The 17,763-nt window shown below is 48.3% G+C and overlaps 1 protein-coding gene across 3 annotated transcripts in view; it reads left to right on the forward strand.

The window, feature by feature from the left end:
• Positions 1 to 917: 917 nt before the first annotated feature.
• The window catches only part of gpr107 (G protein-coupled receptor 107), a 132,079-nt gene continuing 115,233 nt past the window's right edge, over positions 918 to 17,763 (forward strand). For all 3 annotated transcript variants that reach the window (XM_072488662.1, XM_072488664.1, XM_072488665.1), the window contains exons 1-2: positions 918 to 1,042; positions 15,037 to 15,159. In XM_072488662.1, coding sequence (XP_072344763.1) covers positions 941 to 1,042; positions 15,037 to 15,159 — 225 coding nt within the window. In that variant the 5' untranslated portion in view covers positions 918 to 940. The remainder of the gene's footprint in view (positions 1,043 to 15,036; positions 15,160 to 17,763) is intronic.

Below are 17,763 nucleotides of genomic sequence, written 5' to 3' on the forward strand. Positions count from 1 at the left end.
CCCGGGCCAAACCGGTGATTGTCACAGATCGGTGACCACACTGACGCCCCCTCGTCTCATATGCTGCCTCCATTGCCCCCACACCCTCAAGGCTGCCACCACCACAGGACTTGTGGAGTACCGAGCCGGCGAGAATGGCAGGGGTGCTGTCAGTAAAGCCTCCAGACTCGTACCTTTACAGCCTTCATTCTTGCCCACACAAGCTGCAAGAACCTCAATTGCCAGGGCTGAGGCTCCTCCACTCCCACCTTCTCAATCCTCTTCCTGCCTGTATCGCAGTCTCCCTGTTCCTGACCACTGACCAAATCAGATGACCGAAACATAAGGCGGCGTGACTTCCGACTGGAACAAAGTGCCCCACATTACCTTTCCCCCCACCCTGATATGTCATGTCTGCAGCTCAGCGTCCAGCTCATCAACTCTGACCCAATACTTATTAAACCAGGTCAGACACGTTTTACTGGTAACCTTCATTCCAGGTTTTACTGTTTCCCCCCTTACAGGTGCAAATTCTTTATCAGTTCATTGCTTTTAAAAAGCAACTAATTACCGTGGATGCTGGAAATCTGAAATACAAACAAAACAAATCCTGGAAATGTTCAGCGGGTCAGGCAGCATTTGTGGACAGAGAAAAAAGTGTTGATGTTTGGGGTGGAGGAGACCTCTGCATGGGTGGGACACAGTGCAGTATGGGTGGGACACAGTGCAGTATGGGTGGGACACAGTGCTGCATGAGTGGGACATAGAGCAGTATGGGTGGGACACAGTGCTGCATGAGTGGAGGGGGGGGGCACAATGCTGCAAGGGTGAGCCTCCAGCTGATGGGTCTCTGGTGCTTGGGTCACCAATCATGGTGACGTCAGGACGTTGCGTGACGTTGACGCCGCCCAGTGACCTCTGACGGCCGGAAGCTCACCCGGATGTTGACGTCGCTGCCAACATGGCGGCCTTGAGTCTGTCCCCGCTGTGGGGCTGGAGCTTTCTGCTTTGCGCTTTGTTTTCGACCTCGGTTCGGGGTCGAATCCACCGCCTGATCCTGAAGGTAAAAGCTGATGCTCGGGGGACTGGCCACTGAGCGTGTTTATTTATTTCCCGAGCGATTGAACGGGAATGGTTCTTGGTTCGGCTTGAGGGTATTGACAGTTGCTGTGCTGTAAGGCGAGGAGGTGAGGTGAGGTGAGGGGAGGCGGAGGGAGGGGGGAGGGGGGGGGGGCGGGCGGCTGCTGCTGCTGCTGCTGCTGCTTCTTCTCGACCTCACCCTCGCCTGAGGCGTAGTTATTCTCAGATTAAATCACCACCTGTCAGTTTCTCTCTCCCCCCCCCCCCCCCCACCTCAAAGGGGAAAAGCAGCCTATGGTTCATCTGAGACTGTGGGACTTCACCTTTGCTGCCTTGCCGCCTGTGAGCCAGTGGGCAGATTGTCTACAGTCTGTCAGGACGGGTTGGCCAAGCCGATCCTGCCCCGACACCCCAGTCGGGATAAGTATACATGCACACGACTGACGTTTAAATGGGGTAAATGTTGACGGCGCTAACTGGGTACATGAATTCCCATGCCGTCAAAATCGGCAACTCTCAAAAATGGATTGTTGGAATATACTCAGGCAAAATCTAAAGTTTCTCTCCCAGGCAATCCCAGGTGTCAAAGCAGATGTTTAAATGCATCCTTGTAAAAACATAAAATGTGATCGTTTTGATAAGGAGGCACCCGATTCATGAAAAAGTATTCTGATGGAAAGAAGTAAGCTGCCTCATTGTGCCATTTGTATGCAATACTATCAGGAATAAGTATTGCATTTTAACTTTATAATCTGCAAAAAATTGACTTTCTAAACATTTTATCAAGTCAGTACCCGAGTCACAAAATACTCAAAAGTCCTTCACTTGTACTGTTGTCTCTAGGATTTCAGTCAAATGTAATGGTGATGTATATCATTTTCACATCAATGCAGTGGTTGGCACTGCTGCCTCACAGCGCCAGGGACCTGGGTTCAATTCTGATCTTGGGTGACTGTGTGGAGTTTTCACTTTCTCTCCTCAGTTTTCTCCCACGGTCCAAAAAAGTGCAGGTTAGGTGGATTAGGCATGCTAAATTGCCCCTTAGTGTACAAAGATGTGCAGGTCAGTTGGAATGGTCACGGTTAATACACGGGGTTCCAGAGATTGGGTAGGGAAGCGGACCAAGGGAGAATGTTCTTTTGGGGGGTTGGTGCAGACTCGATTGGCAGAATGGCCTCCTTCTGCACTGTAAGGATTCTGTTGATTTTCCTTGAAATTAATGGTAAATGATCTTTTGTTATTATGTCAACTTCACCTGTGTAGAAGTGTCATCCGTGCTGCAGGCGTTGGTTTTGTCCGGCTTAACGTGGCATTTGACTGCAGGAAGTATTCTCAGTTACAAATTGCTGGTGCGAAGAACTGGGTCGTTAAAAGTTTCTAACTATTAGTGGGGAGTAAAATAAAATGATGAAGTCAGGAGGAGTATCACAGAAACAAATTCCGCCTGTATTGTACCTTTAATAGAAGTTCCCTGGTGCTTAGCAGAGGGGTGAGAAAAAAATAGATGATGAACCAAAAATGATGATGAGACATGACTAAAAGTAAATCAAAGAATTTGAGTTTAAGGAGTGTGCTGAAGGTGGCGAGAGAGGTGGCAAGTGGAGGGTGTTCAGGGACAACTTGATGAAGGCAGCTGAAAGAGGGGAACTTGTTCAAGAGATGAGGGGTGAAGCACTGGAGGAATGAATTACAAAAATGAAATAATAAATTTGAATCACTACAAGATTGGGAGCTGAGTAGATCTGTGAGAGTAGGTGAGGTGGGGCATATAAATCTAACGTTTGCAGAATTTTGAGTTTCTCATATGTTGATTTGTGTTATATTTATTTTGTCAGCTGCAGCCCTGTATCCTGTTTGCTGCCTCTTGAGTTTACCCTCGACATATATTTCAAGACGCTGAACTATAGTTATGGTCTGATTTTAGCCCTTTAATTCAGGAATGACATTATGTATCATCCAATTTTGCACAGAATGTTTCTGGAAGCAAACCTTCTGAAGTTGGATTACGCCTGATCATCAAACTGGCCACAAAGAAATCTTTATTTAAATAATTTTGGAAAAATACATAAAATAGCCCCTGTCTACCACAGAACTGCAACTCCCCTCTGTTTGAAGTTCACCATAAAATGTTAAGAGTTTTACCACCTCAATAGATGTTTTCATTGCAAATACGAATGTACAGAATTGATGGGCAGGAATAGATGAGATGATCCAGCAAACTTGCTCCGTATCATGATGGCCAGACCGTCATGATTAAATAGTTCTTCCCTCCTGCCATCCATTCCTGCACCCAGGTAATTTCCTCAGAAAGACAAAAACCAAAGGGAAAACCGAGAGGGCTGATAAAGTGTATGATACTCTGGGAAATTCTTCTTTCATCCCCTGAGGCAATCAAAACCAGTCTGGAAGATCACATGCACTGAGTGTTGCCCATAAAAGACACTCGCCACCTATCTGTTGCAATCTTTGCTTCAGTCAAAACCCAGTCCAACTTCCCTTTGGGATCCCGAGTTCGCACCTACCACAACAGTGAGCGTTGTATCCCAGAGAGGGTCACCAATCTCTGTGAGAAGAAGAATCACCTGACATCGAGACTATTCTTACTGTTGCACATAGTTTACACTCTTGTCCACTGATTCCTTCCGAGTCTGTTAAACTGTTATTGTCTATTAATAGGGACGCTGTCCAGCCATTCAATTATTTCATAACCTTTTGAGTTCTTGCAATACAGTACATAAACCAGTAGATTGATGTGATCAATCATTGCACGCGAAGAATAAGATCAATCGGCTCATATGTCAGTGCTGTGTCTCTGAAATAGCTGTCCACTTCATCGCATTCCCTATAGCATTTTTAAATGTTTTAAAAATATTTCTTTCTCTTTTAAAGCAATGGCAGATGTTTCCCTATTTTTCTGTCACCTGTGAAATCTGATATTTTACCCCTTTCCCAGAGTCAGGTTGTTTTGGAGCCATCATCCCAAATTCACCGCTGTTTAAATCCCTTCAAAAATGTTACACTAACCAATGTGCAGAATTTGCTTTTGGTCCTTTCAACAACTCCTTATCTATACTACTTACAACCCTTTGATCAGGGAGTGCCTTAATTTTAGCAACAAGTCTCTTGTTTTGCTTCTTACTGGGTGCCTTGTCAAAATCTATATACTGTCCATAACATTCATAAATTTATCAAGTTAATGTTAATATTAATGTAACATAGAATTATAGGATCCCTACAGTGCAGGTGCATCGAGCCCACATTGAGGCCAGAATTGAACCCGGGTCCCTGGCGCTGTGAGGCAGCAATGCTAACAACTTTGCCATTGTGCATTTAGAAGAAATCCTTGCTTTAGTTTGACTTCAATTCATTTTTATCTTTCTAAACATTAATTATATTTTGTATTATGGCTTCTAGAAGACTGATAGACTAACTTTGTTTATCCATTTTTCCATTTGCGAAGGAGTTTTACGAGGAGTTTTAAACTGGGTAACATTGAATTATAATTGAAGGTTCATGAAGTATTTGAACAGTATTAGCTTAATGGAGATAACTGGAGGGTGGGCATTTTAACCAGATGGACAGAAAGAATTGACAAGTGAATAATTAGGGGATAAGTCTTTCTGCAATGTAACTATACACAATGCTGGAAGTGTTTCTTCAATTCTGAAGTAAGGTTAATTGCCTCCAAATTAAATGTTTGACATAACTTTGCTTACACTGAGAAAGTCCTGATCACACATTCCTTGGAAATTGTGTCGAGCAGTAGGCTGAGTGACAGGAAACATTGTCAGCTGCAGTATTTCCGTGATTGTTCCAGGGTTCTATATGGCTGAAAATACCCGACCCCAAAGGTGTGTCTTTTAGTATAAGACTACTTACAGATTATGTGTACACTGGTGACTGCTGGGAAGAACACATTCAGTATGGTGACTCTTTTAACATGAGGTCAGAGAGTGGCCCTTGGTTATCAATTCTAATATCATGACCCTCACTATTCTTTCCTGCAGAGATCACTGGAAAGTTATGAGGGGTGGGACTTTTCTTTCACTTTATTTTCCAGGGGCATGACTTCTGCATCTGCTGTGATCTAGATTATGGTCAGCCAATAGTACAAGACAGGAATCCGTGTGTGTGGGTGTGTACCATACTACACAGTGTAATCTCGCACACAGCAATCTTTAATATTCAGAATGTTGCCGAATTTTCAGCCTTCCAACATTGGAAGAAAATCATTTGACTACAAAGTAAAAACAGGCATAGTGTGTGTTTAAAATGGCATCCCCACTCTTTCCTCATCCGTTACTCAATCCCCACTCTTTCCTCATCCGTTACTCAATCAGCTGTTTGTATGAAGGGTAGGATGAGTATGTTTACTGGGGTCTTCAGGAGTGGCAGAGGAAGGACAGGTAATGTGCAACAAACTGAAGTGGATTAGGAAGGAGGGGATATGTTTCTGTACAACATAAAAGTGGTGAGCATTGTTAACTGTGAAAATTAGTGACTTTCCACAGAATACAAACACATTAGCAGATCGAGCAGTTAGATGAAATTTAGTCTGGAGAATTCAGTGAATATATTTTATGAATGATAATAAGGAAAGGACATGTACACCAAATGGGGAAGTTGTAAAAGAAGAGGTACCAAGGGATTTGAGGATTCAAATATGCAAATCTTTAAAAGTGGCGAGGTATGTTGGTAAAGTTCTAATTATAAAGAATAGTATTTGAGATTCTAAGTTTTGTCGATATAGTATAGATTGCTGAGAGGGAAGCTAAACCGATAGAAAGATTATATCCAATTTTGGATAAAGATGAATAAAGGCTGGAAGAAGGATGTGGAAGGAGAGACCAGAGCAACTAAGATTACTTTGTTTTCAACAAAGAAAATTTAATGGTGATCTGATAGGTATTCTAAACTATGAGAAATTTTCAGAAAATGAAAAAAAATCTTTCCATTGGTTGGCAGCTAGGTAACGAAGAGAAATGTCAAGACCATTATTTAAAGGAATGGAAACACTGAAATTTGTTTAAATATGGGAGATATTAGGATGTGGAGTACCCTACAAGAGACTGGAAGTGGAGTCCCTAATATCTTTTAGAAGATGGATATATTTCTTATTAATTAACATGGAAGTAATGAACTGGCGGTTGGTATATATGATGGGATTTACCTTCATGACTCATTGTCTTCACTCACATATGTATGGGGTTGACCAAGACACACAAAAGTAATGTCCCTTTAAGCTTTATATTATTACCTATGATTGGTGCTGCACAACATGAATTGGCCAAATGGTTGGGCAAGTTGCTTCAACAGGTCTGAACATGTTTCAACATAGCCGGTTAAGGATTCTGTCACTTTTTACAAAACCATGCAGCACTTGCCTATTGACAGCAGTGCCATGTCCACAAATTTGTTCAACATTGTTAGCCTATGGGCCGGTTTAGTTCAGTGGGATAGACAGCTGGTTTGTAATGCTGAACAAGGCCAGCAGCATGGGTTCAATTCCCACACCGGCTTACCCGAACAGGCACCGGAATGTGGCGACTAGGGGCTTTTCACAGTAACTTCCTACTTGTGACAATAAAAGATTATTATTATTCACCAATGTACCACTTGCTCAAGAAGCCATAGATATTTGCACCATGTTAATACATCTTGATCTGGATGCACCATCATTGTCTAAATCACTGTTCATTGAACTAATAAATTTATGAACTCGTGCAGTTGAGTTCCGTTTTAACAACTATTACGAACCCAGACCAGGCCCTAACAGTGGCTCAGGTACTGGATGAAACCCCAATATTTTATGTTAATTTTGTAAAACTGTGAGGAAAGGATACGTCACCTCAGGAGTGATTGCACGAAGAGATAAGGATATAGTATTAAACCCAACTTTATCACTAACACAGTATAAGAATAGCTTTGTGGGTGGCACGGTGGCGCAGTGGTTGGCACTGCTGCCTCACAGGGCTGAAGACCCGGGTTCGATCCCAGCCCTGGGTAACTGTTTGTGCCGAGTTTGCACATTCTCCTCGTGTTTGCATGGGTATCACCGCCACAACCCAAAGATGGGCAGCACGGTAGCATTGTGGATAGCACAATTGCTTCACAGCTCCAGGGTCCCAGGTTCGATTCCAGCTTGGGCCACTGTCTGTACGGAGTCTGCACATCCTCCCCGTGTATGCGTGGGTTTACTCCGGGTGCTCCGGTTTCCTCCCACAGTCCAAAGATATGCAGGTTAGGTGGATTGGCCATGATAAATTACCCTTAGTGTCCAAAATTGCCCTTAGTGTCGGGTGGGGTTACTGGGTTATTGGGATAGGGTGGAGGTGTTGACCTTGGGTAGGGAGCTCTTTCCAAGAGCCGGTGCAGACTCGATGGGCCGAATGGCCTCCTTCTGCACTGTAAATTCTATGAATTTCTATGAATGTGCAGCATAGATGGTTTGGCCACGCTAAAATTGCCCCTTAATTGGGAAAAAAAAATAATTGGGTACTCTAAATTTTTTTTTTTAAAGAATTACCCCTTAAACAATACTACTGAATGCAGTGAACACAATATCCTATAATTGCTATCTTTATTCCCTCTTAAACAACACGAAAGAAGGACGGAGGGGTTCTACAAGTCATGGGCATTATTCATTATGCACTTTCAAGAACTGGATAACATTGAACAATAGTTGGGGGGGGGGGGTTGAGGGGGAGGGGGGCTGTGTGTATTAAGGGTGATTTATGGGAGACATCCGGTTGCGGCTATGCGGAGCTAAGTCGCACATTCGGCAGCTCCCGCAAAAATTGGACTTTTGGGCTCTTTTCAGGGCCCCCAACGGCATTTTTTCGACGTTTCCCGTGGTGGGAAGGAGAGTACAATAGTTCCCCGACAGTATATGGCTTTTACCAGGAGCGGGGCGACTAAAAAAGTGGTGGTGGACCCGAAGAAGGTGCGAGGGAAGAAGAACAAAATGGCGGTGGGCGGGGACCAGGCAGCGTGGATGCAGTGGGCGCAGGAGCAACAGGAGGTTATCCAGCGCTGCTTCAGGGAGATTAAAGCGGACCTGCTAGAGCCGATGAAGGCTTCTATCGATAAGCTGCTGGAGACACAGACGGCCCAGGGGGCGGCGATCCGCGAGGCCCAACAAAAGATCTCTGACAATGAGGACGAGATCTTAGGCCTGGCGGAGGCGCTCCACAAGAAATGGCAGGAGCGGTTCGAGGAGATGGAGAATCAGTCGAGGCGGAAGAATTTGCGGATTCTGGGCCTCCCGGAGGGGCTGGATGGGCCGGACGTGGGGGCCTATGTGGTCACCATGTTGAACTCGCTGATGGGAGCGGGGTCCTTCCAGGGGCCCCTGGAGCTGGAAGGGGCCCATAGAGTGCTGGCGAGGAGGCCCAAGGCTAACAAGCATCCGCAGGCGATGCTGGTGCGGTTTCATCAGTTCGCCGATCGGGAGTGTGTGCTCAGGTGGGCCAAGAAGGAGAGGAGCAGCAGGTGGGAGAACGCGGAGGTTCAAATATACCAGGACTGGAGTGCGGAAGTGGCGAAGAAGAGGGCCGGGTACAATTGAGCGAAGGCGGTGATGCACAGGAAGGGGGTGAAGTTTGGCATGTTGCAGCCAGCGCGACTGTGGGTCACCTACAAGGACCGGCACCATTATTTTGAGTCTATGGAGGAAGCGTGGGCCTTTGTTCAGGCCAAGAAGTTGGACACAGATTGAGGGTCGGGATGGGTGTTTGGGGATTTCGGTTGATATGTTACTTTTTGAGGGGGGGTCCTTTGCTCTTGTTTTTTTTTTCTTTCTGGTTCGGTAAGGGCGGGTTGGGCACTGTTTTGGTTGGATTGGGCGGGGGGGGCACTTGGAGGGGTTAAGCAAATGGAACAGGGGTGGATGGCCGGCAGTGAGATGGGGCCCCACTGGGGAGGGGGACTCCCGAGTCGGAGGTGAGGGGACTGGGCCTGTAAAAGGAGCTGCTTCTGAGGTGGCGGGGCCGGGTAGATGGAGAGGGCGGGCTTTTTCCCGCGCTGAAGACTGGAGGGAGCAGGGGTGGGGAAGCGAGGGTTTTTTCCCGCACTTGGGATGGAAGGGGGAGGGGGAGAGCCTGCGGATGGGGAATGGAAGAGGAGGGTGTGTCACACAATGGGAGGAGTCGAAGGAGAGGCGTGAGTGGCTGGGGTCAGCAGGAGCCAGCTGTGCAATGGGGGGAGTAAAGCAGCTAGGATGGGTCCTAGCCGGGTGGGGGGGAATCGAGTTGCTGCTGCTATGGTCAAGGGGGAGCTGGAGCGAGGGGAGGGGGGGGGGTCCGAGACGGGGGTCTGCCGCTGTGGGGTGCGGGCGCGTGGCTAGGAGGGGTTATGGCTAGTTGGCAGTGGAGAGGGGCGGGTAGCCCCCTGATCCGGCTAATAACCTGGAATGTAAGGGGACTGAACGGGCCGGTCAAGCCGGCCCGCGTGTTCGCGCACCTGAAGGGGCTGAAGGTGGATGTGGTTATGCTCCAGGAGAGACACCTGAAGGTGGCAGACCAGGTAAGATTGACGAAAGGGTGGGTAGGTCAGGTGTTTCATTCGCGGCTGGATGCCAAAAATCGAGGGGTGGTGATCTTGGTGGGAAAGAAGGTGTCATTCGAGGTGTCGAGCATTGTGGCAGACAAGGGCGGTAGGTACGTAATAGTAAGTGGTAAGCTGCAGAGAGAGAGGGTGGTACTGGTCAATGTGTATGCCCCGAACTGGGACGATGCAGGTTTTATGCGCCACATGTTGGGTCGGATCCCAGATTTGGAAGTGGGGGGCCTGATAATGGGGGGAGACTTTAACACTGTGTTGGATCCGGAACTGGATCGCTCTAGGTCTCGGACGGGTAGGAAGCCGGCGGCGGCTAAAGTGCTGAGGGTGTTTATGGACCAGATGGGAGGGGTGGACCCTTGGAGATTTGCAAGGCCGGGGGCTAGGGAATTTTCATTCTTCTCACGTGCATAAGGCTTATTCCCGGATCGACTTTCTTATTTTGAGCAGGGCGCTGATGGCGAGAGTAGAGGATACCGAGTACTCGGCGACAGCCATTTCGGATCTCGCCTCGCATTGGGTGGACTTAGAGCTGGGGGAGGGACTTCCGGTCACAGTGGGCGGGAGGTGGCCGCACAATGGAGAGCTCCCGTTCGGGAACGGCATTTTCGGGGCTTTAAGCCCGGTCCCAGGGTCCACGGAGGCGGCAGAAGCAGGGAGAAGGCACGGAAGAGGCACAGTGAAGACACAGGAGGAAAAAAAACCCAAAGAAAAATGTCGAGGGTGAGCAAGAAAACGGCCGAAAAAAAAACAGCTGAAGGTCCGTCAGGGAGTGGAAAGGTCACCGCGGGGTCACCAAGGAAAATGGAGGCTGGAGCAGCAGGGAAGGCCGCACTGCTTACGGCTGAAGAAATAACTAAGGTGATGGCTGCGGAATTTGAAAAGTTGGCGCAGATTGAGAAATGCGTGGAGATGGTGAGGAAGGAGATGAGGGAGGTTTTGAGTGTGCTGGTGGGGGAGGTGGTTTCCCCGGTGAGGACGGAGGTGGCGAGCGCAGTGGCGGAGGTGCGAGAGCAAGGGGAGGCGCTGAAGGAAGTGGAGGAGACGTTATTGCAGCACGGTGATCAACTTGCCTCGATGGGGAAAGAGATGCGGAAGGTGATGGATACTAACAAGGATCTGCGAGGAAAAATGGAAGACCTGGAAAACAGATCCAGGCGACAGAATTTGAGGATTGTGGGGCTGCCCGAAGGAGTTGAAGGACCAAAGCCGACTGAGTATTTTGCTGCGATGCTGGCAAAACTATTGGGGGAGGGGGAGGATCCCTCCCGATATGAACTGGATCGGGCTCATCGGTCGTGAAGGCCTGTACCAAAGGCGAGTGAGCCGCCAAGGGCAGTGACTCTGTGCTTCCGTAGGTACAGGGTGAAGGAGAAGGTCCTGAGCTGGGCCAAGCAGAAGCAGGTGGTGCAGTGGGCTGGAGCTGGTCTACGTGTATACCAGGGCTTTACGGTGGAGCTGGCAAGGAGGCGGGCTGCCTTCAACCGGGTGAAGAGGGCACTGTACATTAGCAAGGTGCGGTGCGGCATTGTATATCCAGCGAAGCTGAGGGTGACTTACAAGCTCAGGGATTTTCATTTTGGAACGGCGGAAGCAGCGGAGGAGTTTGCGAAAGCAGAAGGACTGTGGCAGAACTGACAAATTGAGGAATGGCCATGTGCCGATGTAACCTCATGACTGTATTTTCTTCTTTTTTGTATCACTGCGCGCGGGTGTAGAGGCTAAAGGAGCCAATGTGGTATATATTTGGACAAGGGAAGGGACGGGACTTTCACTTGAAATGAGGGTTCTTTGGGGTGCAGGTGGATATGCGGGGTTTGTGTGCTAAAAGGGGATCTTTGGGCTTTCCTAGGGCCGGGCAAGTGGGAAAGGGACCTGGGCGGGGGCCTCCACGCTGGACGGTTTAAGCCGGCCAGTGAACGGGAGTGAGGTGGGGGGAGGGGCTGCGGCCATCGGAGCCTGGCAGAACAGGTTCCGAGTGGTCTAGCTGGGGTGGAAAGTTGGGGGGAAGGAACCAAGGTTAGGAGGAGGAGTTTTACAAGAGGCAGTGGGCGCATCAGCTTCGGAAGCGGGACGCAGCTAGGGAGATCGGGGGTTAAGGACAGGGAAGGAAGTGTGGTGCGGAGTGGGGTTGACATCAATGGGGTCTTCAGGGACTTTTATGAGGAATTGTATCGGTCCGAGCCCCCACTGGAGGAGGGAGGGATGGGCTGCTTTCTGGACCAATTGAGGTTTCCGAAGGTGGAGGAGGGACTGGTGGTGGGATTGGGGGCCCCGATTGGGCTGGAGGAGCTGGCCAAAGGGATAGGGAGCATGCAGGCGGGGAAGGCACCAGGGCCGGACAGTTTCCCGGTCGAATTCTATGAAAAATATATGGACCTGTTGGGCCCGTTGCTAGTTAGGACCTTCAATGAGGCAAGGGAGGGGGGGGGCTTTGCCCCCGACGATGTCCCGGGCACTGATCTCCTTGATCCTGAAGCGGGCCAAGGATCCCCTGCAGTGTGGGTCTTACAGGCCGATTTCGTTGCTAAACGTAGATACCAAGGTGCTGGCGAAGGTCTTAGCCAAGAGGGTTGAGGATTGTGTGCCGCAGGTCATCCACGAAGACCAGACAGGGTTCGCGAAGGGGAGGCAGTTGAACGCGAATGTGCGGAGGCTTCTGAACATTCTCATGATGCCGGTGAGGGAGGGGGAGGCGGAGATAGTGGTGGCGATGGACGCTGAGAAAGCCTTCGATAGGGTAGAGTGGGGGTACCTGTGGGAGGTGCTGAAGAGGTTTGCGTTTGGGGAGGGGTTTGTCAGGTGGGTTAGGCTGTTGTATGAGGTCCCGATGGCAAGTGTGGCCACGAACAGGAGGAGGTCTGAGTACTTTCGGTTGCACCGAGGGACGAGGCAGGGGTGTCCCCTGTCCCCCACGTTCTTCGCACTGGCGATTGAACCCCTGGCTATGGCACTGAGGGAGTTGCGGAACTGGAGGGGGTTGGTGCAGGGTGAGGAGGAGCATAGGGTGTCGCTCTGTGCGGACGACTTGTTGCTATATGTGGCGGACCCGGTGGGGGGAATGCTGGATGTAATGAGGATCCTCAGGGAATTTGGGGATTTCCCGGGGTACAAGCTCAACATGGGGAAGAGCGAGCTGTTTGTGGTTCACCCAGGGGACCAGGAGAGGGGGATTGGCGAGCTCCCACTAAAAAGGGCGGAGAGGAGCTTCGGGTATTTGGGGGTCCAGGTGGCCAGGAGCTGGGGGGCCCTGCATAGGCTTAATTTCACAAGGCTGGTGGAGCAAATGGAGGAGTTCAAGAGGTGGGACGCGTTGCCGCTGTCCTTGGCGGGTAGGGTGCAGTCAGTCAAAATGACGGTGCTCCCAAGGTTTTTGTTCCTGTTCCAGTGCCTCCCCGTGTTTATCCCGAAGGCCTTTTTTAGGCGGGTCAACAGGAGTATAATGGGGTTTGTGTGGGCGCGACGGACTCCGAGGGTGAGAAGGGTGTTCCTGGAGCGGAGTAGAGATGGGGGCTGGCGCTGCCCAACCTCTGTGGGTACTACTGGGCCGCCAATGCGACGATGGTGCGCATGTGGGTGATGGAGGGGGAGGGGGCTGCATGGAAGAGGCTGGAGACGGCGCCTTGTGTGGGTATGAGTCTGGGGGCGCTGGCAACGGCGCCGCTGCCGGTCCCTCCAAGGAGGTATACCATGAGCGGCTGCCCTCAAAATCTAGGGGCCGTGGAGGCGGCATTGGGGGGAAGTTGGGGCCTCGGTGTGGACCCCAATATGGGGGAACCACCGGTTCGTCCCAGGGAGAACAGTTGGAGGGTTTTCGGGGTGGCACAGGGCAGGGATACGAAGGTTGGGTGACCTGTTTATGGACAGGAAGTTCGCGAGCCTGGGTGAGCTGGAGGAGAAGTACGGGCTCGCCCCGGGGAACACCTTCAGGTACTTGCAGATAAGGGCGTTTGCCAGGCGGCAGGTGGTGGAATTCGCGCGGCTGCTGCCACGCCCAGTACAGAACTGGGTGCTCTCGGGGTTGGGGGGGGGGGGGGGGGGGGAGTGGGGAAGTGGGGAAGATCTCGGAAACTTACCAGGTGATGCAGAAGGAGGAGGAGGCCTTGGTGGTGGAGGTGAAAGGTAAGTGGGAGGAGGAGTTGGGAGAGGTGATCGAAGAGGGCACGTGGGTAGATGCCCTAGGGAGGTTGAATTCTTCTTCTTCGTGCGCGAGGCTCAGCCTCATACAGTTTAAGGTGCTGCACAGGGCACACATGACCGGGACAAGGATGAGCCGGTTCGTTGGGGGCGAGGACAGGTGTGTTAGGTGCTTGGGGAGTCCAGCGAATCACACCCATATGTTCTGGGCATGCCCAGCGCTGGAGGAATTTTGGAGGCGTGTAGCGAGGACGGTGTCGAGGGTGGTAGGTTCCAGGGTCAGGCCGGGCTGGGGGCTCGCAATATTTGGGGTGGATTGGATTGGATTGGATTTGTTTATTGTCACGTGTACCGAGGTACAGTGAAAAGTATTTTTCTGCGAGCAGCTCAACAGATCATTAAGTACACGAGAAAAAAAGGGAATAAAAGAAAATACATGATAGGACAACACAACATATACAATGTACTACATAAGCATTGGCATCGGATGAAGCATACAGGGTGTAGTGTTAATGAAGTCAGTCCATAAGAGGGTCATTTAGAGGGTGGCAGAGGAGCCGGGGGTGCAGGAGGCAAAAGAGGCCAGTATTCTGGCCTTTGCGTCCCTGGTAGCCCGGTAGAGGATTCTTCTTCAGTGGAAGGATGCGAGGCCCCCAAGCGTGGTATCCTGGATCAACAATATGGCGGGGTTTATTAAGTTGGAGAGGGTGAAATTCGCCTTGAAAGGGTTGGTACAAAGGTTCTTTAGGCGGTGGCAACCGTTCTTAGACTTCCTGGCAGAACGGGAGACATTGGTCAATGGCAGCAGCGGGGGGGGGGGGGGGGGGGTTACTTTATTTTTGTTTTTGTTATTTACACTGGGGGGTTTGAGGGTGTATATATTTGTTGTGCTAAGTCGGGGTGTTCATGTTAATTTATTATTTATGTACAGGGGGGAGGGGGGTAAGGAGGGTTGTTTTTTTGGACTGTGTTTTGTACTTAACCCTGTTGGGTTCCTTTTTCATTTTGTTATTGATATTTTATGAAAACCTGAATAAAAATTATTTTTGTGTATATTTCCTGATGAGTGTAAGACAAAAACCTTCAACAGCATATCTCTTTTTAAAATTAACATGTACAACAGCAAGGTGGAAAAGCTTGAGGAATGGGACTAAGTGGCTAGCTCCTTTAAAGAGCAGACACAGGCTCATTGAACCAGAATCTGTCCTGTTACAATCTTGAATCTTGTCTTCTAATTTGGGGAAATATTTCTGTTGCTAACATGGCTGTTTCTTTTTACAGGATGATGTTAGGCAAAAGATCCATTTAAACACATTTGGTTTCTTCAAGAATGGAAATATGACTGTGGAAATGACCAGTTTGATTTCAAAGGGATTTGACTTCAAAACTGTTGAGAACTCTGCGGTAAGTTCAGTATTTTTTTACTGAGTATTTTCCACTCCTTTATAGTAATACTTATCAAGTCAAAGAGGTTTAGGACGAGGAAAACGGTGCCCTAATGTTGGTTATTTCAGTTGCAATGATGGTTGGTTTATTCTGTATAATACACCACTATCCCAAATGTGTATTTTCCTCAACAAATCCTCTGCTGCGGGATGGTTGTTCCAATATCAGTGCAGTCTGTCGAGGGTAATCATTACATACCTGGGTCCCGCTGTTGACACTGAGAAGGTGTGTGAATTTCCAATATCGCCATTGTTGAATGTTAACAAGATATTAGCAACAACAATACAGGAACAGCTGACGTAGTATCATTATGCGACCGTAAACTAACAGTGTCACCAGCAAGCATGAAGTGACTGCTAAACTCACTGTGTCATCAAAGGGAACAGTGAGACCATGGAACCAACATAGTGTCACCAGGGGGTGCCGTGCGATCATGGAACTATCATAATGTCACCGGGGGGGGGGGGGGGGGGGGGGGGGGGCGTCTGTGAGATCGTAGACTTACCGGGGGAAACTGTGAAATTGTAAAACTTTCATACTGTCATCAGGGGGCGCTATAAGACCACAGAACTAACATATTTGCATATGAACTTGTGCTATTTTTAATTTAATTTGGTGCATGGTCCCATGTAAACCTGACCATGTTTTTCTCAGCTGAAAAGTTTATATTCTCAATTTGTGCAACACAAAAAGTACCGCTGTCTAGATTTTCTAGAATCGTTCAGGGATGTGGGAGTTCAGTCTTTTTTTAAGGGTTGTTCAAAATCAACACGATTAAGTAAGGAAATCTCAATCCAGTAATGGAAGGGTCAGTAACTAGAGGACTCTGATGTAAGGCAACAGGTAAAAGAAACAGATGCAGCGAGTTGTGATCTGGAATGCACCATTAGAGAGGACAAAACAAATTCAGTGGTCACGGTCAAACATGAATTGTATAAATCCCTGAAGGGGAAAAATATTACAGGGCTACGAGGAAAGCTCAGCAGATTGGAATTAATTGGAGGACTCAACCAAAGTGTGGACTGAGCAATCTACTTCTGTGCTGTATTGTCCTATGATCCTACAATTGGCAAGGTGGTCAGAGGAATGTAAAGAGACTTAGAAAGCAAGCATAGATACAGAACCAAAACCATTGCCAGAAGAACGTCTTTCCTACAAGCATTCACGAGAGAATACAAGAGGAGCATGCCCCTCACAATCAGCACTGCGGGTGTGCCTGCACCACATGGACTGCAGCGCTTCAAGAAGGAGGCTCACCATCACCATCTCAAGGACAATTGAGGCTGGACAGTAAATGGTGACCGTGCCAGCAATTCCCGCATCCCGTGAAAAAAATTAAACCAATAATCAAAGCACAATTTCTGATCGATAAATTTTAAAAAAAGACTGGAAACCCTATGCAGGTTTGACAAACTGAAAATTAATAAAAGCTGGGTGAGATGATATTTTTCTTAGTGCTGAGACTGAAGAGGATATTTGTGAAGCTGTGACAACATTATGGGGACATTTGGAAAGCTGCAGGTAGATGGCGCCATATTCAAATATTTTTGCAAAACCTATATGGGCAACTATAAACTCATTATCTTGCGCGGATTTAAAGTGACACTAATGGGATCGTTTGTCTTGACTAAATTTGAATTTCTGCCCAACAATAATAAAGAGCCGTCATCAGCATGGATTCAAAAGGAAAATATCCTGACATATCTGCTAGACATCTTGACGTAGTGACAACCTAATTGAGCTTTGAATAAACCTGTATCAAGGTTACCCAAAGTTAATCAACAGTGCTCTACCTGAAAGGCTATTAGTTAAATTCAAAAGCATTGAGGATTGAGGGAAAATCTTGGCAAATGTAATATTGGCTGTGTAGAAAACAACAGATAATTCTTAGTGAAGTTATATCACGGTGGCAGAGGAGTACTGTGTCAGGTGCCACAGGAATTGTTAGCGATCTACTCTTTCTATTGTACATCAATAACTTGAACACAGAACCTCCATAAGACGTGGTTAAATTTGCGAATGTTAAACTCGGAAAAGTAGAGGATTTGGAGGAGGCAGTTCAAAGTGATCGAATTACTTTGGACAAATTATGTGTTCAGAAAAACTGCAGATATTGTTCAGCGCAACGCCTAGGGGAGAAATTAGTGCTCCTCGTATCCTTGATTGTTGAAATTACCATGAGTGGATGTGAAAGAGAATCTGGGAGCCTTCTCATCCTTGATAATCAGCTTGTCCAGCTCATACAGCCCAGCAATCAACAAAGAATGTTGACGGAATGTTGAACAACATAGCAAGTATCTGCGAGGTACATGTCAGTGTAAGTTATGTTGAGGCTGTAAGTTGATTATTGTCCACTCCTGGTCACTGACACTAAAAGAAACATTCAAATGCTGGAGACAGCAAACAAGACTGACACAGTGTAAATGGTGTGAAGTCTGAAGAAAGACTGGGCGAAACGTGAGGTCTATGATGTGGAAAAAAGACAGCTGCAAGGTGATCTTGGACAGTGAGGTACACGGTAGTAAACACAGTGAGGAAGATAAATCCAGAGTGTTACTCTAA

This window comes from Scyliorhinus torazame, chromosome 22 (assembly GCF_047496885.1).
Source record: "Scyliorhinus torazame isolate Kashiwa2021f chromosome 22, sScyTor2.1, whole genome shotgun sequence".
In the NCBI taxonomy this organism is placed as follows: Eukaryota; Metazoa; Chordata; class Chondrichthyes; order Carcharhiniformes; family Scyliorhinidae; genus Scyliorhinus; species Scyliorhinus torazame.